At 53.6% G+C, this 24,779-nt stretch overlaps 2 protein-coding genes across 4 annotated transcripts; one reads left to right on the forward strand and one right to left on the reverse strand.

The window, feature by feature from the left end:
- Window positions 1–296: 296 nt before the first annotated feature.
- On the forward strand, window positions 297–5,842 carry ELOB (elongin B). The gene is made up of 4 exons (XM_072936459.1): window positions 297–412; window positions 1,854–1,988; window positions 4,420–4,528; window positions 5,622–5,842. Exons 1-4 carry the CDS (start codon window positions 410–412, stop codon window positions 5,732–5,734), a joined length of 360 nt encoding a protein of 119 aa, XP_072792560.1. The 5' UTR covers window positions 297–409; the 3' UTR covers window positions 5,735–5,842.
- A 939-nt stretch (window positions 5,843–6,781) lies between these two features.
- LOC121470800 (uncharacterized) lies at window positions 6,782–18,286 on the reverse strand. Of its 3 annotated transcripts, none has more exons than XM_072936365.1 (6): window positions 17,303–18,286; window positions 12,745–14,172; window positions 10,061–10,210; window positions 7,932–7,998; window positions 7,179–7,257; window positions 6,782–7,061 (listed from the first exon to the last, which is right to left on the reverse strand). In XM_072936365.1, exons 1-3 carry the CDS (start codon window positions 18,229–18,231, stop codon window positions 10,141–10,143), a joined length of 2,427 nt encoding a protein of 808 aa, XP_072792466.1. In that variant the 5' UTR covers window positions 18,232–18,286; the 3' UTR covers window positions 6,782–7,061; window positions 7,179–7,257; window positions 7,932–7,998; window positions 10,061–10,140. The 3 variants fall into 3 exon arrangements, with proteins under 3 accessions (XP_072792466.1, XP_072792464.1, XP_072792465.1); XM_072936363.1 differs by having other exon boundaries at window positions 12,721–14,172; window positions 17,303–18,284; XM_072936364.1 differs by lacking the exon at window positions 7,179–7,257 and having other exon boundaries at window positions 12,721–14,172; window positions 17,303–18,284.
- Window positions 18,287–24,779: the final 6,493 nt, after the last annotated feature.

Genomic DNA, 24,779 nt, shown 5'->3' on the forward strand with positions numbered 1-24,779 from the left:
CCACCCAAAATTCCACATAAAATCTCCCAAAAATCCGAATTTTCCACCCAAAAATCCCTAAAAAATTCTGCCCAAAATCTGAATTTTCTACCCAAAGTTCCATAGAAAATCCGAATTTTCCACCCAGAATCCCAAAATTCCACTCAAAATTCCCAAATTCCGCGAGAAATCCAAATTTTCTGCCGAAATTCCACCCAAAATTCCCAAAATTCCGCCCAAAATTCCCAAATTTTCCCCCAAATTTGGCCCCGTTTTTCCCTTCTCAAAATGGCGGCTCCGCCTCCCCCACACCGCAGCCGTGACCTTCCTAAGATGGCGGCGCTCTCGCGAGATTTGGGCCGCGCTTTCCCTTCCCCGCCGCGGGGGCCGCCGGGATCGCGGCGGACCCGGAGCCGGCGGAGCGGCCGCCATGGTGAGACGCGGGCGGGAGGCGGCGGCGGCGGCGGCTCCGCGGCGCTTTTGGGGCCGTTCCGGAGCTTTTGGCCGCTTTGGGAAACCCCCGGGATTGGGGCTGGGGTGGGAAATCCCCGGGGTTTGCACCGAAATGCCGAAATTTCGCCTCAAAACCGTCCCACCCCCCCCCATTACCAACCCCCACATAACGCCATCAGCGCGCGCTGCCCCCGCGGAGGCCACGCCCCCTCGCGGAGGCCACGCCCACTTTTCCACCCATCGCGGAGGCCACGCCCCTTCATAGGAGGCCACGCCCACATCCCGGCACAGGCCATGCCCCTTTATGGACCAAAAATTGACCAAAAATGGACAAAAAATGACCCAAAAATGACCCAAAAGTGGACAAAAAATGACCCAAAAATGGCCAAAAAATGGCCCAAAAATGACCCAAAAGTGGACAAAAAATGACCCAGAAATGGACAAAAAATGACCCCAAAAGAGACAAAAAATGACCCAAAAATCGACAAAAAATGGCCCAAAAATAGACAAAAAAAGGCCCAAAAATAGACAAAAAAATGACCCAGAAATGGACAAAAAAATGACCCACAAATAGACAAAGAATGGCCCAAAAATGGACAAAAAATGACCCAAACATGAACGAAGAATGACCCAAAAATGAACCCAAAAATAGACAAAAAAAGACCCCAAAATTGACAAAAAAACTACCCAAAAATGACCCAGAAATGGATAAAAAATGACCCAAAAATGACCCACAAATAGACAAAAAATGCCCCAAAAATAGACAAAAAAAGTACCCAAAAATGGACAAAAAAATGACACAAAAACAAACAAAAAATGATCCAAAAATGACCCAAAAATGAACCCAAAATGGTCCAAAAATGGACCAAAATGGTCCAAAAAATGGACTAAAAATGACCAAAAAATGGAACCCCAAATGGCACAAAAATGGCAGAAAAATGGAACTCAAAATGGACCAAAAATGGACAAAAAATGATCCAAAAATGGACCAAAAATGACCCAAAATGGACCGAAAAAGGGACCAAAAAATGAACCCAAAAATGACCCAAAATGCCCCAAAATGGATCCCTTGGACTGAATTTCCTCTGGCCACGCCCCTTTATCCCAATTAAACCATTGCTTTTTATGCAAATGAGCCTCAATTCCTAATTACCGCACCCCTGTCACCTAATTATTCTTTTGATGACACCTTTTATTAATTAGCCACGCCCATAAGAGGCAAGCTCCGCCCATTTATGTGGTGACCACGCCCATTTTCTATTAGCCACGCCCCCAAACTCAATATAAGACCTTCCAAAACCCCTAAAAATGGCTGGAAAAGCCCCAAAAATCCCGAATTTTCGGTGGCCAACCCCAATTTTGGTGGCCCCGGCCCCGATTTCGGTGTCCCCGGGCCGGTCTCACCCTCCCCTCCCCCCCAGGACGTGTTCCTGATGATCCGGCGGCACAAAACGACGATTTTCACCGAGGCCAAGGAGTCGTCGACGGTTCTGGAGCTGAAGCGAATCGTGGCGGGAATCCTGCACCGCCCGCCCCACGAGCAGCGCCTCTACAAGGTGGGAACAGGGGGATTTGGGGGGAATTTGGGGGTTTTTGGGGATTTTTAAAAAAAAATTTATTTTAGTTTTTTGGGGATTTATTTGGGATTTTTTAAAAAATTTTTTTTTAATTTTTTGGGGATTTTTTCGGGATTTTTTTAGGATTTATTTTGGATTTTTTGGGGATTTTTTTGGGTTTTTTTTAGGATTTATTTTGGATTTTTTGGGGATTTTTTTAGGATTTTTTTAGGATTTTTTTAGGATTTATTTGGATTTTTTGGGGGATTTTTTGGGACTTTTTTGGGGTTTTTGGAGGATTTACTTGGGATTTTTTAAGGATTTATTTCGGATTTATTTGGGAATTTTTTTAGGGGTTTATTTGGGATTTATTTCGGATTTTTTTGGGATTTTTTTGGAATTTTTGGGGATTTTTTGAGGATTTTTTCAGGGATTTATTTTATTTTATTTTTGGGGATTTTTTGGGGGAATTTTAGGGGTTTTTTAGGGATTTTTTGGGGTTTATTTGGGATTTTTTTGGGTTTTTTGTGGAATTTTTTGGGGATTTTTTTGGGGGTTTATTTGGGATTTTTTGGGGATTTTTTTTTTGATTTTTTGAGGATTTCTTTGGGATTTATTTGGGATTTTTTTGGGATTTATTTATGATTTATTTGGGATTTTTTAGGTGTTTTTTGGGGATTTTTAAAAAATTTTTTTTTATGTTTTGGGGATTTTTTTGGGGTTTATTTGAGGTTTTTTTTGGGGGTTTACTGGGGGTTTTTTGAGGATTTTTTTGGGGATTTTTTTTTTTTGGGGGGGATTTTTTTGGGAATTGTTGGGCATTTTTTTAGGATTATTTTTGGGTTTTTGGGGGTTTATTTAGGATTTTTATTATTACTATTATTACTATTATTACTATTATTACTATTATTACTATTATGGGGAGGATTTTTTTAGGATTTTTTTTGGGTTTTTTTGGGATTTTTTGGTGGGGTTTTGGGGGGAATTTCGGGATATTTCGGGGACATTTTGGGATAATTTCAGGATAACTTTGGGATAATTTCAGGACCATTTCAGGGATATTTTGGGATAATTTCAGGACCATTTTGGGAGAATTTCCGGAACATTTCGGGATAATTTTGGGATAATTTCGGGACCATTTTGGGGTAATTTCAGGATAATTTTGAGGATATTTTGGGAACATTTTAGGATAATTTCAGGATAATTTTGGGGTGCTTTCGGGATAATTTTGGGGTAATTTCAGGATAATTTTGGGATAATTTCAGGACCATTTTGGGATAATTTCAGGACCATTTTTGGGATAATTTCAAGATAATTTTGGGGTAATTTTAGGATAATTTTGGGATAATTTTGGGGATATTTTGGGATAATTTCAGTATGATTTTGGGATAATTTCAGGATAATTTTGGGATCCTTTCAGGATAATTTTGGGATAATTTCGGTACCATTTTGGGGATATTTTGGGATAATTTCAGGGTAATTTTGGGATAATTTTTGGACCATTTTGGGATAATTTCACGATAATTTCAGGGTAATTTTAGGATAATTTTGGGATAATTTCAGGATAATTTCGGGATAATTTCAGGATAATTTTGGGGTGATTTCAGGATAATTTTGGGATAATTTCAGGAACATTTCGGGGTGCTTTTGGGATAATTTCGGGGTGATTTCAGGATAATTTTGGGGTGCTTTCAGGATAATTTTGGGGTATTTTCAGGACTATTTTGGGATAATTTCAGGATAATTTTGGGATAATTTCAGGATAATTTTGGGGTGATTTCAGGATAATTTCAGGATAATTTTGGGATAATTTCGGGAACATTTTGGGGTAATTTCAGGATAATTTTGAGGATATTTTGGGAACATTTTAGGATAATTTCAGTATAATTTTGGGGTGCTTTCGGGATAATTTTGGGATAATTCTGGGATAATTTCAGGGTGATTTTGGGATAATTTTGGGATAATTTCAGGATAATTTTGGGGTAATTTCAGGATAATTTTGGGGTAATTTCAGGATAATTTCAGGTGCTTTCAGGATAATTTTGGGGTGCTTTTAGGATAATTTCAGGATAATTTCAGGATAATTTTGGAGTAATTTCAGGATAATTTTGGGATAATTTTGGGGTGCTTTCACAGGACCATTTTGGGATAGTTTCAGAATAATTTCGGGGTGCTTTTGGGATAATTTTGGGGTGCTTTCAGGATAATTTTGGGGTGCTTTCAGGATGATTTCAGGATAATTTCAGGATAATTTCGGGGTGCTTTCGGGATAATTTTGAGATAATTTCAGGACAATTTTGGGGATATTTTGGGAACATTTTAGGATAATTTCGGGGTGCTTTTGGGATAATTTCAGGATAATTTTGGGGTGCTTTCGGGATAATTTCGGGGTAATTTCAGGATAATTTCGGGGTGTTTTCCCCCCCCCCAGGATGACCAGCTGCTGGAGGACTCGAAGACTTTGGGCGACTGCGGCTTCACCAGCCAGACGGCGCGGCCGCAGGCCCCGGCCACCGTGGGGCTGGCGCTGCGCTGCGGGGGTCAGCCTTTGGGGGGGATTTTGGGGGGTTTGGGGGGTCCTGGAGGGGTTTTGGGGGGATTTTGGGGGTCCTGGGGGGGGTTTGGGGGGGATTTGAGGGGATTTTGGGGGAATTTTGGGGGTCATGGTGGAGAATCTGGGAGGTCCTGGGGGAGATTTTGGGAATTTTTGAGCGTCTTTTAGGGGATTTTGGGGTGTTTGGGGGAGTTTGGGGGGAATTTTGGGGGGTCCTTGGGGGGATTTTGGGGAGTTTTGGGGGTCCTGGGGGGATTTTGGGGTGACCTGGGCAAGAGTTTAGGAATTTTTGGGGGACCCTGGGGGGATTTGGGGGCGTCTGCAGGGGTTTGGGGGGGATTTCAGGGGGTTTGGGGGGGATTTGGGGGGGATTTTGGGGGTCCTTGGAGAGGTTTAGGGGGGATTTGGGGATTTTGGGGGTCCTGGAGGGGTTTGGGGGGATTTTAGGGGGTCCCGGGGGGCTTTTGGGGGTTCTGGGGGGATTTTCGGGGGGGAATTTGGGGATCCTGGGGGGGGATTTTGGGAGGTCCTGGGGGGGATTTGGGGAATTTTGGGGGTCCTGGGCAAGATTTTTGGGATTTTAGGGGGTTTGGGGGTCCTTGGGGGAGATTTTGGGATTTTTTTGGGGATTTTTTTTTCAGATTTTTTTTTTGTGTTGAATTTTGGAATTTTTGGGTTTCCCGTTTATAATTTTAACCCTTTCCCCCCCGAGCAGAGGAATCCTTCGAGGGGCTGCTGAGAGAATCGGGCTGAGATTTCGGGATTTTTTTGGGGATTTTTTTGGGATTTTTTTTTTGGGTTGGATTTTTTGGGGTCCCTGGGTGGGATTTTTGGGATTCTTGGGTTGGATTTTTTGGGGATTTTTTAGGTTTTTGGGGTTCCTGGGTTGGATTTTTTGGGGATTTTTTTGGGTTGGATTTTATGGATTTTTGCGGTTTCTGGGTTGGATTTTGGGGATTTTTTGGGGATTTTTTTTGGGATTTTTTGGGAATTTTTTTTTCAGATTTTTTTTTTTGTGTTGAATTTTGGGATTTTTTGGTTTCCCTGAATTTAATTTTAACCCTTTCCTCCCCAAACAGAGGAATCCTTCGAGGGGCTGCGCATCGAGCCCTTCTCCAGCCCCCCGGAGCTGCCGGACGTGATGAAGCCTCAGGACTCCACCGGCGCCGCCACCGACCCCCCCCTGCCCTGAGGGGCCAATTTTGGGCTCAATTCCCCCGATTTTGGGGCTGGGGGGAGGGGCGGGGAGGGGGAGAAAGAAAATAATAAAAAAACAAAAAAAAAACCCCAAAAAAATCCCCCCAAAAAACCCCAAAAAATCTAAATAAAAACCCCAAAAAACCCCAAAAAAACGAAATAAAAAACCCAAAAAACCCCAAAAAATCGAAATAAAAACCCCAAAAAAACCCAAAAAAATCCCCAAAAAAACCTCCAAAAAACCCCAAAAAATCGAAATAAAAAACCCAAAAACCCCCAAAAAATCGAAATAAAACCCCTAAAAACACCTGGGGGAGCTCAGAGTGAATTTTGGGGGAGTCGGAGGGAGAAATTTGGGGATTTTGAGGGTTCTGAGGGAATTTTGGAGGAAAATTTGGGAATTTTGGGGCTTTTGGAAATTTTGGGGGGTCATAAGTGAATTTTGGGGGTTCTGAGAGAATTTTGGGGGGGGAAATTTGGGAATTCTGGGGGGTCCCGAGGGGATTTTGGAAATTTTGGGGGGGAAATTTGGGGATTTTCGGGGGGAAATTTGGGGATTCTGGAAATTTTGGGGGGTCCTGAGGGAATTTTGGGGAGGAAATTTGGGGATTTTGGGGTTTTTGGAAATTTTAGGGGGTTCTGAGGGAATTTCGGGGGGGGAAATTTGGGGATTTTGGGGGTTCTGAGGGAATTTTGGGGTTTTTGGAATTTTTAAGGAGTTCTGAGGGAATTTTGGGGGGGAAATTTGGGAATTTTGGGGAATTTTGAAATTTTGGGGGATCCCGAGAGAATTTTTGAGGGGAAATTTGGGGATTTTGGGGTTTTTGGAAATTTAGGGGTTTCTGAGGAAATTTTGGGTTGGAAATTCGGGAATTTTGGGGGATCCTGAGGGAATTTTGGGGGTAAATTTGGGAAATTTCCGGGAGAATTTCGGGAGGAATTTTTGGCTCTTTGGGGTCCCCTCCCTCCCCCGCCCCTCCCCCCTCATTACCCTAACCCCGCCCCCACCACAGGCCCCGCCCCCACGCACAGACCACGCCCATTTTCGTTTTTTGGGTCGTTTTAATGTAAAACAGGAACAGAAACAAAAAAGGGGCGGAGCCCGAGAGGGAAAATGGGCGGAGCTTAAGAAAAGGGGGCGGAGTCTGGAAAAGGGGCGGGGCTAAACAAGGAGAGGGGGCGGGGCTAAAGCGAGGGCGTGGTCAGGAGAAACGGGCGGGGATTGGCTGAGGGGAAAGGGGCGTGGCTTGCGGTAAAAGGGGCGGGGCTAAAGGAAAAGGGGCGGGGTTTGAAGTCGGGGGCGGAGCTTCGGGGGGGCGGAGCTGCAAGAGAAGAAATGGGTGAGGGGGCGGGGCTTAGGGGGGTGGGGGAGGGGCGACCCCGATTTTTGGGGGGTCCCGGAGTTGATTTTTTTGGGGGGGCCCCTCCCCCACACGTACCAGAGGCCTCCTGGAGCGGCCGCGCCGGCGTGGGGGGAGGGGCGACCCCGCCGTGACCCCCCGGTGACCCCGCAGGGACCTGAGGAGTGACCCCGGCACCGCCCCCGCGGTCACCCCAAATTCGGGACCCCCGAATTCACCCATCCCCCTCCCCCACCCCCCCATAGACCCAAAATCCCAAAAATTCCACCCAAAATCCCCCTCCCCCACCCCCACCGAAAATGGGCGTTTCCAGCACGAAGGCGACCCCAGATCGGGAATTTTCACCCCAAAATTCGGGATTTTTTAGCCCAAAATCCACCCCAAAACCGGCCAAGGTCACCCCAAAATCCACCCGGAAATGGGAATTTTTTTAACCCCGAAATTGGGAATTTTCGCCCCAAATTCCACCCCAAAACCTGGGTAGGTTCACCCCGAAACTCCTCCCCGAAATTGGGAATTTTCGACCCAAAATCCACCCCCAAACTGGGAAAAGTCACCCCAAAATCCACCCCGAAATTGGGAATTTTCACGCCAAACTCCGCCCCAAAATAGGGAATTTTTAACCCAAAATCCACCCCAAAAGTGGGAATTTTCACCCCAAAATCCACCCCAAAACTGGGAATTTTCACCCCAAAACTGGGAATTTTCACCCCAAAATTCACCCAAAAATTCACTATTTTCACCCCAAAACCCACCCCAAATCCCAACCCCAAATTTCCACATTTTCACCCCGAAAAGGACATTTTTGACCCAAAAAATGACATTTTTTACCCCAAAATCCGCCCTCAGAGCGGGCGTTTCCATCCCAAAATCCACCTGCAACCTGAGCGTTTTCACCCTAAAAACAACCCCCAAACCGGCCGTTTTCACCCCAAATTGTGCCCTAAAATCCGCCCCAAAGTTGGTGTTTTTCACCCCAAAATCCTCCCCCAAACTGGGCATTTTCATCCCAAAAACCAACCCAGAAACTGGGAATTTTCACCCCAAAATCCACCCCCAAACTGGGAATTTTCACACCAAAATCCACCCCCAAAACTGGGAATTTTCAACCCAAAAACCACCCAAAATTGGGAATTTTAAACCCCAAATTGTGCCCCAAAATCCACCCCAAAATCGGCGTTTTTCACCCCAAAATCCACCCCCAAATCGGCCGTTTTCACCCCAAAATCCACCCCGAAATTGGCTGTTTTCACCCCAAAATCCACCCCCAAATGGGGCCTTTCCAGCCCAAATTGTGCCCCGAAATTCACTCCCAAAACTGGTGCTTTTCACCCCAAAATCCACCCCCAAACCGGCCGTTTTCAGTCCAAAATCGGGCCCAAAATGGGCAATTTTCACCCCAAAATCAGTGTTTTTTACCCCAAAATCCTCCACTCAACCGGACATTTTTACCCCAAATTCCACCCCAAAATCCACCCCCAAAATTGGCCGTTTTCACCCCAAAATGTGCAATTTTCACCCCAAAATCGGTGTTTTTCACCCCAGTATCAACCCCAAAATGGGCCATTTTCACCCCAAAATCCACCACAAAATAGACAATTTTCACTCTAAAATCCACCCCCAAAATCGGCCATTTTCACCCCAAAATCCACCCCCAAAATTGGCCGTTTTCACCCCAAATTGCATCCCAAAATCAGGAAATTTTCACCCCAAAATAAACAATTTTCACCCCAAAATCCGCCCCAAAATCAGCAATTTTCATCCTAAAATCCACCCAAAATCAGCAATTTTCACCCCAAAATCGGAGTTTTTCACCCCAAAATCCACCACTCAACCGGACATTTTTACCCCAAATTCCACCCCAAAATTGGCCATTTTAACCCAAAATCCGCCCAAAATCGGCCATTTTTACCCCAAAATGGGCGATTTTTACCCCAAACTCCACCCCAAAATTGGCCGTTTTCACCCCCAAATAGACGATTTTCATCCCAAAATCCACCCCAAAATGGGCAATTTTTACGCCAAAATCCACCACAAAATAGAGAATTTTTCACCCCAAAATGCATCCCAAAATCAGCCATTTTCACCCCAAAACCACCCCAAAATTCCAAATTTTAACCCCCAAAATCCACCCTAAAAATGGCAATTTTTACCCCAAAAATGCCAATTTTTTACCCCAAAAATGGCAATTTTTACCCTAAAACTGGGAATTTTCTCCCCAAATCCCACCCCGAAATTCCAAAATCCAACCCAAAAATTCACCCTGAAGAAATTTCAAATTTTAACCCCAAAAATGGCAATTTTTACCCAAAAATGGGAATTTTAACTCTAAAAACGCCAAAATCCACAAAAAAAAAGGGAATTTTAAGTCTAAAAAAGTGGGAATTTTTACCCCGAAAATGGGAATTTTCACCCCAAACCCCACCTTAAAATCCACCCCAAAAAAGGCAATTTCCACCCCAAACCTGAGAATTTCGTCATTCAAATCCATCCCAAAACTTCAAATTTTAACTTCAAAATTCCAAAATTCCAAACTTTTAACCCCAAAATTCCGAATTCCGACCCCAAAACCCTCCCCAAAAATGTGAATTTTTAACCCCGAAATCCGCCCCGAATTCCGACTTTTACCCCCAAAAAAATTCCAAATTCCAACCCCGAAGTCCACCATAAAATTCCAAAATTTAACCTCAAAATTCCCAATTTTAACCCCAAAATCCACCCCAAAAATGGGAATTTTCACCTTTAAAACCCACCCAAAAAATGGGAATTTTCACCTTAAAATCCACCCAAAAAATAGGAATTTTTACCCCAAAGTTCACCCCAAAAAATGGGAATTTCCACCTTAAAATCCACCCCAAAATTCCGATTTTTAACCCCAAAATTGCGATTTTTCAGCCCAAAATTCCGAATTCCCGCCCCTTGGCCCCGCCCCTTTCCCAGGCCCCGCCCCCGTCTCTCACCTCCGCCAATCACGTGCAGGGAGGGAGGGGCTTAACCCGGAAGTGCCGGCGCTGACTCCACCTCCGTTGAGGGCGGGGCTTCAGCCATGGCCACGCCCCCCGCGAGGCTCCGCCCCCGCGGCTTTGGGGCTAAATCCCCCAAATTCGGGGCTAAAAAACCCCGATTTTCTGCTCAACCCCCAAATTTCGGGTCCGAAACCCCCAAATTTGGGAACAAACCCCCAAAACCTCCTTAAAATCCCCCAAATTTGGGCACAAACCCCCCAAAACCTCCTTAAAATCCCCCAATTTTGGGTCCAAACCCCCCAAAACCTTTTTAAAATCACCCAAATTTGATTAAGATTTATCAAAACCCCAAAACCTCCTCAAAATCCCCAAATTTGGGCCCAAACCCCCCAAAACATTTTTAAAATCACCCAAATTTCGGTCCAAGACCCCAAAACCTCCTTAAAATCCCCCAATTTTGGGTCCAAACCCCCCAAATTTGGGTCCAAAACCCCAAAACCTTTTAAAATCACCCAAATTTGATTAAGATTTTCCAAAACCGCCTTAAAATCCCCAAATTTGTGTCCAAAACCCCAAAACCTCCTTAAAATCCCCAAATTTGGGTCCAAAACCCCAAAACCTTTTTTAAAATCCCCCAAATTTGATTAAGATCTCCCAAAATCTCCTTAAAATTCCCCAAATTTGGGTCCAACCCCAAAAACCTCCTTAAAATCCCCCAATATTGGGTCTTAATTCCCTAATTTTGGGTCACAATCCTCCAAATTTGGGTCCAAACCTCAACATTTTCAGTCCAAAACCCCCAATTTTGGGTCCAACCCCCCAAACCTCTTTAGAATCCCCAAATTTGGGTCCCAACCCCCCAGTACATCCTTAAAAACCCCAAATTTAAGTAAAAACCTTCAAGATTTGGGTCAGAACCCCCAAATTCGGGTCTAAATGCCCAAAAACCTCCATAAAATCCCCCAAATTTAGGTCCAAACCTCCGAATTTTGGGTCCAACCCCCCTATTTTGGGTCCAAACCCTCCAAAATTGGGTCTAACCCCCCAAACCTCCTTAAAATCCCCCAAATTTGGGGCCAAACCCCCAAAATTTAGGTACAAACCTTAAAATTCCTCAAATTCCGGGTCAAATCCCCCCAGATTTGGGTCAGAACCTCCAAAACCTCCTCAAAATTCCCCAAATTTGGGTCAGAACCCCCAAAACCTCCTTAAAATTCCCCAAATTCCGGTCAGAACCTCCAAAATCTCCTTAAACTTCCCTAATTTTGGGTCAGAATCCTCCAAATCTCCTTAAAATCCCCCAAATTTGGGTCAGAAGCCCCAAAATCTCCTTAAAATTCCCTTAATTTGGGTCAGAACCTCCCGTATTTGGGTCAGAACCCCCGAAAATCTCCTCCAAACCTCAAATTTGGGTCAGAACCTCCTGGATTTGGGACAGAACCTCCAAAAATCTCCTTAAATTCCCTAATTTGGGTCAGAACCCCCCAAAATCTGCTCCAAACCCCAAATTAGGCTCAGAACCCCCCAAATCTCCTTAAAATTCCCCAATTTTGGGTCAGAACCTCCTGGATTTGGGACAGAACCCCCAAAATCTCCTTAAAATTCCCTAATTTTGGGTCAGAACCCCCATATTCTCCTCCAATCCCCAAATTTTGGGTCAGAATCTCCCGGATTTGGAACAGAACCCGCCAAACCTCCTTCAACCCCCAAATTTCGGTCAGAACCCCCAAAATCTCCTTAAAATTCCTTAATTTTGGGTCAGAACCTCCTGGATTTGGGACAGAACCTTCCAAATCTCCTTAAAATTCCCTAATTTTGGGTCAGAACCTCCTGGATTTGGGACAAAACCCCCCAAAACCTCCTTAAATTCCCCAACTTTGGGTCAGAACCCCCCAAATCTGGATCATAACCTCCCAAAATCTCCTCCAAACCCCAAATTTGGGTAAAAACCTCACGGATTTGGGACAGAACCCCCAGAAATCTCCTTAAAATTCCCCAAATTGGGTCAGAACCTCCTGGATTTGGGACAGAACCCCCCAAAATTTTAAAATTCCCTAAACTTGGGTCAGAACCCCCCAAATCTGGATCATAGCCTCCCGAATTTTGGGTCCAAAGCCCCCAAATTTGGGTCAGAACCTCCTGGATTTGGGACAGAACCCCCAAAACCTCCTTAAAATTCCCCAAAATTGGTTTAGAACCTCCAAATCTCCTCCAAACCCCCCAAAATCTCCTCCAGACCCCAAATTGGGTCAGAACCTCCTGAATTTTGGGAAAGAACCCCGAAAACCTCCTTCAAACCCCAAATTTGGGTCAGAACCCCCAAAATCTCCTTCAACCCTTAAATTTAGGTCAGAACCTCCAAAAATCTTCCTAAAATCCCCCAATTTTGGGTCAGAACCTCTTGGATTTGGGACAGAACCTTCAGAACTTCCTTAAAATTCCCCAAATTTGGGTCAGAACCCCCAAATTCTCTCAGCCCCCCCTCCCCCCTCACTGGGCGGGGCTGACCCAGTTCCCCCAACTCACCCCTCCCCCACTGCCCCCCCACCCCTCCTGCGTCCCCCCCTCCCCCCCCCCAGGCCGCCGTTCCCGCCGTTCCCGCCCCTCCCCCCGCCGCTGTTCCCGCCGCCCCTCCCCCCGCGCCGGCCCCGTACTGGTTCCCAGTTGCCGCCGCGTACTGGGCGGCGTCGGCGGCGCCGCTCCCGGCACTGGCGGCACTGGCGGCGGCGTTGGCGGCGGCGCCGGCGCCCGAGGCGGCGTACTGGGCGGCGCTGGCGGCGTACTGGGCGTACTGGGAGCCGTCGCCGGCGCCGTACTGGGAGCCGTCGCTGGCGCCGTACTGGGAGTACTGGGAGTACTGGGAGGCCAGCTGGGCGTACTGGTACTGGTACTGGGAGTACTGGGAGGAGGAGGCGGGGCTGTACTGGGAGGAGGCGGGGCTGTACTGGGAGGGGGAGGAGCCGTACTGGGAGTACTGGGAGGAGCTGGAGCCGTACTGGGCCATGCGGGCGGCCATGCTGGGCGTCATGGCGAAGGGGGAGGGGCTTCTGGGCGTGGCCCCGCCCCCCGACAGCGAAGCCCCGCCCCTTCCGTGATAACAACACCCGCGGTGGCCGCAGGGGCTGACGCGATTGGCTGCTGCTGAGGCCACGCCCACGTTGCCGTGGAAACGGTGCATGCAAGCCCCGCCCCCCAGGCGGGCGGAGCAGCCCAGCCCCGCCCCCAGGTTGCCGTGGAAACGGTGCAGGCAGGCCCCGCCCCCGCCCAGCCGAGGCCACGCCCCCCCGGCCACGCCCCCCCGCAGGAAGGGGGAGGAGGGGGAGCGCGGGCTCCACCCCCCGCGCGTGGGCGTGGCCAGGAAGGGCGTGGCCGCCCGCTGGAAGGAGGCGGAGCCTGGGCTGCGGGCGGCCAATAGGGGGAAGGGGCCTCCGCCACGCCCCGCCACGCCCCGCCCGGCGGCGGCCAATGAGAGCAGGGAGCCGGGGGGGCGGGGCGAGGGGCGCAGGCCACGCCCCCCAGCGGGCGTGAGTGACAGCAGCGAGCCGGGGGGGCGGGGCATGGCCGAGGCTCCGCCCACCGCCGCGGGTTTGAGTGACAGGAGGGGCGTGGCTTGGGTGGAAGTGGGCGTGGCTTGGGCAGAAGTGGGCGTGGCTGATGTGGTGGGCGTGGTTTGGGTGGAAGTGGGCGTGGTTTGGGTGGGCGTGGCTGTACAGGAGGGGGCGGGGACAGCAGAAGTGGGTGGGGCTTCGGAAAGGGGCGTGGCTTCGGTTTGGGGCGGGGCTTGGGGCGGGGCCTCGGAGGAGGAGGAGGAGGAGGAAGAAGAGGAAGAGGAGGAGGAAGAAGAGGAGGAGGAGGAAGAAGAGGAGGAAGAGGAGGAGGAAGAGGAGGATGAGGAGGAGCTGGAGGAGGAGGAGGAGGATGAGGAGGAGGAGGAGGAGGAGGAGGAGGAAGAGCGGCGCCGTTTGCGCCGGGGGACGGGCACGGTGGCACCGGTGGCGGTGGCGATGGCGGCGCCCTCGGGTGGGGCGGCACCCTCGGGTGGGGACGGGCCGGTGGCCGCGGTGGCCGCGGTGACGATGGCGGCGGCGGCGGTGTCACTCGGGGACCTGCGGGGAGAGAGGGGTCAGAGGGGGGAGGGGCTGGGGACACCTTGGGGACACTGGGGCAGGGGTGGGTGACACCCTGGGGACACTGGGGTGAGGTTTGGTGGCACCTTGGGGACACTGGGACATCCTCAGGGATGTGGCACAGGGGTTGGGGACACCTTGGGGACACCAGGAGAGGGGCTGGTGGCACCCTGGGGACACTGAGACCCAAATTACGGGACCCTTGGGGACACAGGGACACCCTCGAGGACACTGGGCAGGGGTTGGTGGCACCCTGGGGACACTGGGACCCAAATTAAGGGACCCTTGGGGACATCAGGACACCCTCAGGGACACTGGGACAGGGGTTGCTGGCACCTTGGGGACCTGGGATAGGGTTTGGTGGCACCTTGGGGACATTGTGACCCAACTTAAGGGACCCTTGGGGACACTGGGACACCCTCGGGGACACTGGTCAGGGGTGGGTGACACCTTGGGGACAAAGTGACCCAAATTAGGGGACCCTTGGGGACACTGGGACACCCTCAGGGACACTGGGACGAGGTTTGGTGGCACCTTGAGGACATTGGGACACCCTTGGGGACACTGGGCAGGGGTTGGTGGCACTTCGGGGACACTGGGACACCCCTGGGGACACTGGGATTAGGTTTGGTGGCACCTTGGGGACACTGGGACCCCAATTAAGGGACCCTTTGGGACACTGGGACACCCTCAGGGACACTGGGATAGGGTTGCTGGAACCCTGGGGACACAGGACCGAAATTAAGGGACCCTTGGGGACACTGGGACACCCTTGGGAACACTGGGACGGGGGTGGCTGACAGCCTGGGGACACTGGGACAAGGTTTGGGTGCACCTTGGGGACGCTGGGACACCCTCAGGGACACTGGCCAGGGGTTGGTGGCACCTTGGGGACACAGGACCCAAATTAAGGGACCCTTGGGGACACTGGGGACACCCTCAAGGACACTGGGCAGGGGTTGGGGACACCCTGGGGACACTGGGACCCAACTTAGGGGACGCCTGGGGACACTGGGACACCCATCAGGGACACTGGGATGAGGTTTGGTGGCAACTTGGTGACATTAGGACACCCTCGGGGATGTGGCACAGGGGTTGGTGACACCCTGGGGACACTGGGACCCAACTTAAGGGACACTTGGGGACACCCTCAGGGACACTGGGATGAGGTTTGGTGGCACCTTTGGGACACCAGGACAGGGGTGGGTGGCACCTTGGGGACATTGGGACACCCTCAGGGACACTGGGCAGGGGTGGTGGCACCTTGGGGACACTGGGATGAAGTTTGGTGGCACCCTGGGGACACTGGGACAGGGGTGGTGGCACCTTGGGGACACTGAGATGAGGTTTGGTGGCACCTTGGGGACACTGGGACACCCTTGGAGACATCGGGACGACGTTTGGTGGCACCCTGGGGACATTGGGACACCCTCAGGGACAGGGGATGGGGTGGGTGGCACCTCGGGGACACTGGGACCAACTTAGGGGACCCTTGGGGACACTGGACGGGGTGGGTGCCACCCTGGGGACACTGAGCAGGGGTGGGTGGCACCTTGGGGACATTGGGACACCCTCAGGGACACTGGGATGAGGTTTGGTGGCACCCTGGGGACATTGGGACACCCTTGGGGACACTGGACAGGGGTTGGTGCCACCTTGGGGACACTGGGACCCAAATTAGGGGACCCTTGGGGACACTGGGACACCCTTGGGGACACTGGGACAAGGTTTGGTGGCACCTTGGGGACACTGGGACACCCTCAGGGATGTGGCACAGGGGTTGGTGGCACCTTGGGGACATTGGGACCCAATTTAAAGGACCCTTGGGGACACTGGGACACCCCTGGGGACACTGGGATGGGGCTGGGTGGCACCCTGGGGACACTGAGACCCAACTTAAAGGACCCTTGGGGACACTGGGACACCCTTGGGGACACTGGGACGAGGTTTGGTGGCACTTCGGGGACACTGGGGACACCCTCAGGGACAGGGGACGGGGTTGGTGGCACCTTGGGGACACTGGGACCCAACTTAAGGGACACTTGGGGACACTGGGCAGGAGGTGGGTGGCACCTTGGGGACACTGGGACACCCTCAGGGGCAGGGGACAGGGGTTGGTGACACCCTGGGGACACTGAGACCCAAATTAGGGGACCGTTGGGGACACTGGGGACACCCTCAAGGACACTGGGACGAGGTTTGGTGGCACCTTGGGGACACTGGGATGAGGTTTGGTGGCACCTTGGGGACACTGGGACCTCAATTAAGGGACCCTTGGGGACACCGGGACACCCTCAGGGACACTGGGACAGGGGCTGATGGCACCCTGGGGACACTGAGAAGAGGTTTGGTGGCACCTTGGGGACACTGGGACACCCTCGGGGACACAGGACAAGGGCGGGTGGCACCTTGGGGACACTGGGACCCAAATTAAGGGACCCCTGGGGACACTGGGACAGGGTTGGGGACACCTTGGGGACAAAGTGACCCCAATTAAGGGACCTTTGGGGACACTGGGACAGGGGTGGGTGACACCCTGGGGACACTGGGACCCAACTTAAGGGACCCTTGGGGACATTGGGACACCCTTAGGGACACTGGGCAGGGGTGGGTGGCACCTTGGGGACACTGGGACCCAACTTAAGAGACACTTGGGGACATTGGGACACCCTTAGGGATGTGGGACAGGGGTGGGTGACACCTTGGGGACACTGAGATGAGGTTTGGTGGCACCTTGGGGACATTGGGACACCCTTGGGGACACTGGGACGAGGTTTTGGGACACCTTGGGGACACTGGGACCCCAATTAAGGGACACTTGGGGACACTGGGACCCCCCTATACCTTTAAAAGGGGTGTGGCCTAACCGAAAATGGGCGTGGCTTTACAAAATGGGCGTGGCTTAATTGACAACGGGCGGGGCTCAGCCTCGCCCAATCAGGCACTGCAGTGGGCGTGTCCTCACAGGTGGGCGGGGTTTAACAAGGAAAGGGGCGTGGTTACACAGGGAAAGGGGCGTGGTCTCACCCGGTGGGCGTGGTTAAACAGGGAAAGGGGCGTGGTCTCACCCGGTGGGCGGGGTTTAACAAGGAAAGGGGCGTGGTCTCACCCGGTGGGCGGGGCCGGCGAGGGCGGGGCGGAGTCGGAGTCGCTGGAACTGGAGTCGGAGTCGGAGTCGCTCGAGGAGGAGGAGGAGGAGGAGGAGGAAGAGGAGGAGGAGGAGGATGAAGAGGAAGAGCTGCCCTTGGGGCCGGCGGCCGGCGGCGCGCTGGGAGCCACTGGTGTGCCCGTACTGGTCATACTGGGAGCACTGGGAGCCACTGGTGTGCCGCTACTGGTCATACTGGGAGCCACTGGTGTGCCGGTACTGGTGATACTGGGAGCACTGGGAGCCGCTGGTGTGCTGGTACTGGTCATACTGGGAGCACTGGGAGCCACTGGTGTGCCCGTACTGGTCATACTGGGAGCCACTGGTGTGCCGGTACTGGTCATACTGGTCATACTGGGAGCACTGGGAGCACTGGGAGCCGCTGGTGTGCTGGTACTGGTCATACTGGGAGCACTGGGAGCACTGGGAGCACTGGGAGCCACTGGTGTGCCGGTACTGGTCATACTGGGAGCCACTGGTGTGCCGGTACTGGTGATACTGGGAGCACTGGGAGCCGCTGGTATTCCTGTACTGGCGCTACTGGGAGCACTGGGAGCCGCTTCCACGGTGATACTGGGAGCACTGGGAGCTGCAGCCATGGTGGCACTGGGAGCACTGGGAGACGCTTCCATGGTGATACTGGGAGCACTGGGAGCACTGGGAGCCGCTGCCATGGTGGTACTGGTGATACTGGGAGCACTGGGAGCCGCTGCCACGGTGATACTGGGAGCACTCGGAGCACTGGGAGCCGCAGTCATGGTGGTACTGGTCATACTGGGAGCACTGGGAATGCTCTGAGGTGCAGCACTGGTGATACTGGGAGCACTGGGAGCCACTGGTGCAATGGTACTGGTCATACTGGGAGCACTGGGAGCCGCTGGTGTGCCCATACTGGTGATACTGGGAGCCGCTGATGTGCCTGTAGTGATGATACTGGGAGCACTGGGAGCTGCTGTCAGGGTGGTACTGGGAGCACTGGGAGCGCTGGGAGCCATTGCCAGGGTGGTACTGGGAGCACTGGGAAGGCTCTGAAGTGCAGCACTGGTGGCACTGGGAGCACTGGTGACACTGGGAGCTGCAGCCATGCTGATACTGGGAGCACTGGGAGCCATTGGTGTGCTCATACTGGTGATACTGGGAGCGCTGGGAGCTGCAGCCAGGGTGGTACTGGGAGCACTGGGAATGCTCTGAGGTGCCGTACTGGTGATACTGGGAGCTCTGGGAGCCACTGGTGTGCCCATACTGGTGATACTGGGAGCACTTGGAGCCGCTGTCATGGTGGTACTGGGAGCACTGGGAGCACTGGGAGCACTGGGAGCCATTGCCAGGGTGGTACTGGGAGCACTGGGAGCCGCTGGTGTGCCCGTATTGATGATACTGGGAGCACTGGGAGTGCTCTTGACCGTAGCCATGGTGGTACTGGTCACACTGGGAGCACTGGGAGCCATTGGTGTGCCCGTACTGGTGATACTGGGAGCACTGGGAGCCATTGCCAGGGTGGTACTGGGAGCACTGGGAACGCCATGAGGTGCAGCACTGGTGGCACTGGGAGCACTGGGAGCCCGGGGTGACGCAGCCATGATGGTACTGGTGCTACTGGGTGCACTGGGAGCTGCTGCCACGGTGACACTGGGAGCACTGGGAGCCAAACTGGTACCACTGGTCATACTGGTGACATTGGGAGTTGCAGCACTGGTCACACTGGTTGTACTGGGAGCCACAGCACTGCTCAAACTGGTCATACTGGTTGTACTGGTGACACTGATGACACTGGGAGTTGCAGAACTGGTCAGACTGGTCATACTGGTGACACTGGGAGCCACAGAACTGGTCATACTGGTGCCACCGGTCGTTCTGGTGGCGCTGACAACAGAGGCACTGGTGACACCGGGACCGACTGCACTGGTCAAACTGGTCATACTGGTGACACTGACAGCTGCAGCACTGGTCAAACTGGTTGTACTGGTGACACTGGGAGCCACTGCACTGCTCAAACTGGTCGCACTGGTGACACTGGGAGTTGCAGAACTGGTCAAACTCTTTGTACTGGTCGTACTGGGAGTCGCGGCACTGGTCAAACTGGTGACACCAGGAATTGCAGCACTGGTCAAACTGGTCAAACTGGTGACACTGGGAGCCGCAGAACCGGTCAAACTGGTCGTAATGGGAGCTGCAGAACTGGTCAAACTGGTCGTAATGGGAGCTGCAGAACTGGTCAAACTGGTTGTACTGGGAGCCACAGCACTGGTCGTACTGGTTGTACTGGTGATGCTGGGAACCCCAGCACCACTCAAACTGGTTGTACTGGGAGCCGAAGAACTGCTCAAACTGGTCGTACTGGTCATACTGGGAGCCGAAGAACTCATCAAACTGGTCAAACTGGTTGTACTGGGAGCTGCAGAACTGGTCAAACTCGTCGTACTGGTGACACTGGGAGCCACTGCACTGGTGGTACTGGTCATACTGGTGACGCCAGCAGCCGTGGCACTGCTCAAACTGGTCATACTGGTTGTACTGGTGACACTGGGAGCCGGAGAACTCATCAAACTGGTCGTACTGGTGACACTGGTCGCCGCAGCACCGCCCAAACTGGTCATACTGGTGACACTGGGACTGGTCCCGCCGGTGGCCTTGGGGACACTCCCAGCACCGACCCTGCCCGGACTGGTCATACTGGTCAAACTGGTCAAACTGGTCATACTGGTGTAACCGGTCACCGCCGTTTTAGCGCCGATGCCGCCGCCCAAACTGGTCCCAGCGCCGGTGCCCTTACTGGTCATACTGGTGATACTGGTGGCCCCGGTGGCGCGTGCCATGGCGCTGGCCTTGGCGGCGTTGTCGGCGCTGGCGCGCAGGATGGCGGCGCCCAACGGGCTGACAACACCCCCGGTGATCGTTTTGGCGTCGCCGGCGCCGCTTTTGGCGCCGCCCAACCGCGCCGAGGCCGATTTGGCGCCCAACGCCCCCGGCAGCAGCGGCGGCAGCGCCGAGGCCGCCACGGGCGAGGACGGGAGGCTGAGCCGCGCCGCCGGCAAAAGTGACGCCGCCGCGGTGACGCCGGTTGGGTTGGGAGAACGCGCCAAAACCCGCGGCAACCCCGGCGGCGGCGGCGGTGGGGGACGTTTGGGGTCGGTTTTGGTGGTTGGCGACGCTTTGGGCGGTTCCATCACCGGTTTGGTGTCAGGTGGTTTGGTGACGCTCGGCGACGCCGTTTTTGCCGGCGGCGAGGGCGGAACGTCCAATTTGGCGACGCTCGGCGCCGCGGTGACGACTGACGGCGCCGGCGGCGGTTTGACTTCACCATTGGGCGTTTTCACCTCGTTGACGCCCGGTTTGGCGTCACCGATTGCCGGTTTGGCATCACCAACTGTTGGTTTGGCATCACCGATTGTTGGTTTGGCATCACCAACTGTTGGTTTGACCACAACCGGTGTTGGTGTTGATTTGGCGGCTCCCGGCGACGTCACCGGCGCCAAATCCGGTTTCTCCTCACCCGCCGGTGCCGTTTCAGCCGCGGTTTTGCCGCTCTCGGTGCCGGGCGGTGCCGGTTGAGCCCCACCAATGGGCACCCACTTGGACGCCGCGGTTGTCGCCGGCGTTGCCGTCACCGTCGCGCCGCGGGGCGGGTGCAGCTCCGCCAACGGGACCCACTTGGGCCGCCCGGGGCCGGGTGACGGCAATTTGGTGGCGTTGGCGCCGGTGGCCGGTGTCGGCGGTGACGGTGACAACCGCCGCGCCGGGGCGGGGGAGGGGGAGTCGCTGCGGTCGCGGCGTCGCCGCGGCGTCGCCGAACGGGATCGTTGGCGCTTTTTGGGCATCGGTGAGCTCAGCGAGCGGCTGCGGCGGGCGCCGCCGTGCCGGGACTTGCCGGAGGAGTCGGAGCGGCTGCGGCGCGCGGCGCGGCGGCGGCGGCGGCGGTCGGGGGACGGCGACAAGGACCGAGAGCGGCGGCGAGAACGGGAACGACGGCGCGACCGAGAACGGCGCCGGGAGCGCGAACGGCGCCGGGAACGCGATCGGCGGATCGGTGACCGCGATCTTCGGATCGGCGACCGCGATCTTCGGATTGGCGAACGCGATCGGCGAATCGGCGACCGCGATCTTCGAATCGGTGACCGCGATCGGCGAATTGGTGAACGGGAACGGCGAAATGGTGACCGGGAGCGGCGCCGAGACCGCGACCGGCTCCGCGACCGTCCCCACCGCCGCGACCGCGACCGTCTCCGTGACCGCGACCGCCGCCGTGTGCGTGACCGGCTGCGCGAGCGCGCGGCGGCGGCGGCGGCGACGGCGCTGCCGGAGGTGGGGATGCTGTTGGGCAGCGTCAGCGGCGTGGCGGCGAAGGCGGCGCCGGGCCAGCGCGGCGGCGAGGCGGCGTTGGGCGTCCAGAGCGGCGTGCGGGAGCGGGAGCGGCGGCGCCGGGAGCGGGAGCGGCGCCGGGAGCGGGAGCGGCGCCGGGAGCTCCTCGTGGCGGTGCCGGTGCCGCCGCGGCGACGGGAACGCGACCGGGATCGGGATCGTGACCGCGATCGCCGCGATGAGGATGAGGAGGGGGGAGGGGCGGCGCGTTTCGGGGGTGGGGGAGGGGACGGGGACGGGGAGGGGGAGGGGCTCACGGGCGGCGGCTCCGCGGCGACGCCGGGGGACGGCGCCGGCGAGGGCGGCGCGAGCGGCTCCGGCTGCGGCTCCTGCCGAAATATGGGGGGGGGAGGGGTCAGTGTGGGTGAAACTCCGCCCCTCCCCCACCCCCTGGCCACGCCCCCTCCCCCCGGCCCCGCCCCCGGCGCTCACCTGCGGCGGGGGAGGGGCGGCGGCGGCAGGTGAGGCCGAAGGCGGCGGCGGCGGCGGCGCCGGATCCTCTTCCGTGCGGCGCTGCGCCGGGGTCGGGGTCGGGGTCGGGGCCGCGGCGCTGCGGGACCTGCGGGGGCGCCGGCCGGTGGGGGAGGGGCTTTTTTTGGGGTTTTTTTGGGTGTTTTTGGGGTTTTTTGGGGTTTTTTTTACCTGCTGCGGGAGGAGCCCGAGGAGGAGGAGGAGCCGGCCGGGGAGGAAGAGCGCTCCGGCTTCTGCGATTGGCTGGTGGATCTGTGGGGGCGGGGCCAAAATGGTCAGTGGGGGAGGGGCTTAAAAAGGGGGGAGGGGCTTAAAAAGGAGGGGGAGGGGCTTAAAAGGGGGCGGGGTTTAAAAAGGGGGCGTGGTTTACCTTTTGCGCTTCTTCTCCTTGGCCTTGTGCTTGGCCTTGGGGCTGGGCGAGCTGGGTGGGGGAGGGGCGATGACGTCATCAGTGAGGCCACGCCCACCGACGGGCCACGCCCACCGCCCCTCCCCCACCCCCCACCCCCCCCTTACCGGTGCTTTCGCTTCTTGGCCTCAGATTCGGACCTGGGGGGAGGGGAAATGGGCGGGGCTTAGGGTGGCCACGCCCCTTTATTATGCGAGGCTACGCCCCTTTATTTTGTTTTTTGAGGCCACGCCCCTTTGCAGGTGAGGCCACGCCCCCCTTTTCTCACCTGTGCTTCTTCTTCTTGCTCTTCTTCCTCTCCCCGGAGCGGCTGGCGGACCTGGGGGGGAGGGGAGGGGGAATGGGGGGAAAAACCCGAAATTCCCGAAAATCCGCCCAGAATTCACGAAAATTCCGCTCGAAAATCCCACCCGAAAAACCCAAAAAATTCCCAAAATTCCAACCCAAAAAACCCTCAAAGTCTCAAAATTCCACCCCAAAATTACCAAAATTCCACCCGAATATTCCCAAAATTCAGCCCCAAAAATCCACCTGAAAATTCCCCAAAATTCCGCCCGAAAAATTCAAAAAATTCTCAAAATTCCACTCCAAAAAACTACCCGGAGATTTTCAGAATTCCACCCAAAAATTCCCAAAATTCCACCCTAGAATCCACCCAGAAATTCTCAGAATTCCACCCAAAAATTCCCCAAAGATGCACCCAAAAAATCCACCTGAAAATTCCAAAATTCCACCTCAAAAAACCACTCGGAAATTCCCAGAATTCCACCCAAAAATTCCCCAAAATTGCACCTGAATATTCCCAAAATTCTACCCTAAAAATCCACCCGGGAATTCCCAGAATTCCACCCAAAAAATCCCTGAAATTCACAAAATTCCACCCCAAAAATCCACCCGGAAATTCTCAGAATTCCACCCCAAAATTCCCAAAATTCCACCCGAATATTCTTAAAATTCAACCCCAAAAATCCACACGGAAATTCCCAGAATTCCACCCAAAAAAAACCTGAAATTCCCAACATTTCACCCCAAAAAACCACCCAGAAATTCCCAGAATTCCACCCAAAAATTCCCCAAAATTGCACCTGAATATTCCCAAAATTCTACCCTAAAAATCCACCCGGGAATTCCCAGAATTCCACCCAAAAAATCCCTGAAATTCACAAAATTCCACCCCAAAAATCCACCCGGAAATTCTCAGAATTCCACCCCAAAATTCCCAAAATTCCACCCGAATATTCTTAAAATTCAACCCCAAAAATCCACACGGAAATTCCCAGAATTCCACCCAAAAAACCCCTGAAATTCCCAACATTTCACCCCAAAAAACCACACGGAAATTCCCAGAATTCACCCAAAAAATCCCTGAAATTCCCAAATTTCCAACCCAAAAATGCACCTGGGAAATTCCCAGAATTCCACCCAAAATGTCCCCAAAATTCCATTTGAATATTCCCAAAATTCTACCCTAGAAATCCACCCGGAAATTCCCAGAATTCCACCCGAAAAACCCCTGAAATTTCCAAAATTTCCACCCAAAAAAACACCCAGGAAGTCCCAAAATTCCACCCAAAAATTCCCCAAAATTGCACGGAAAAAAAACCCCTGAAGTTCCCAAAATTCCACCCCAAAAAACCACCCAGAAATTCCCAAAATTGCACCCAAAAATACCCCAAAATTGCACCCAAGAAAACCCCAGAAATTCCCAAAATTCCACCCAAAAATTCCCCAAAATGGCACCCAAAAACCCCTGAAATTTCCCCTCACCTGCCCCGATCCTTCTTCTCCTTCTGCTTCAAAATCCTCCAAAAATCCCTTAAATCCCCCAAAATCCCCCCAATCCCTCCAAATTTACCCCAAACCCCTCAAAATTTCCCAAAAATCTCCAAAAATCCCCAAAATTCCCCAAAATTCCCTAAATTTCCCCTCACCTGCCCCGATCCTTCTTCTTCTTCTTCTTCTTCTGCTTCGGCGAGGGCGAGCGGGAGCTGGACGGCTCCGGGGGAGCGCTGCCAAGATTTGGGGCATTTTGGGGAAATTTGGGCATTTTGGGGGGATTTTGGGGAGATTCTGGAAGAATTGGGAGGATTTTGGGGGATTTTTGGGGATATTTGGGGATTTTGGGGGGATTTTTGGGGATTTTGGGGGGATTTTGGAAGAATTGAGAAGATTTTGGGGGTTTTGGGACATTTTTTGCCA

Source organism: Taeniopygia guttata, chromosome 16 (genome assembly GCF_048771995.1).
Source record: "Taeniopygia guttata chromosome 16, bTaeGut7.mat, whole genome shotgun sequence".
NCBI classification, from domain to species: Eukaryota; Metazoa; Chordata; class Aves; order Passeriformes; family Estrildidae; genus Taeniopygia; species Taeniopygia guttata.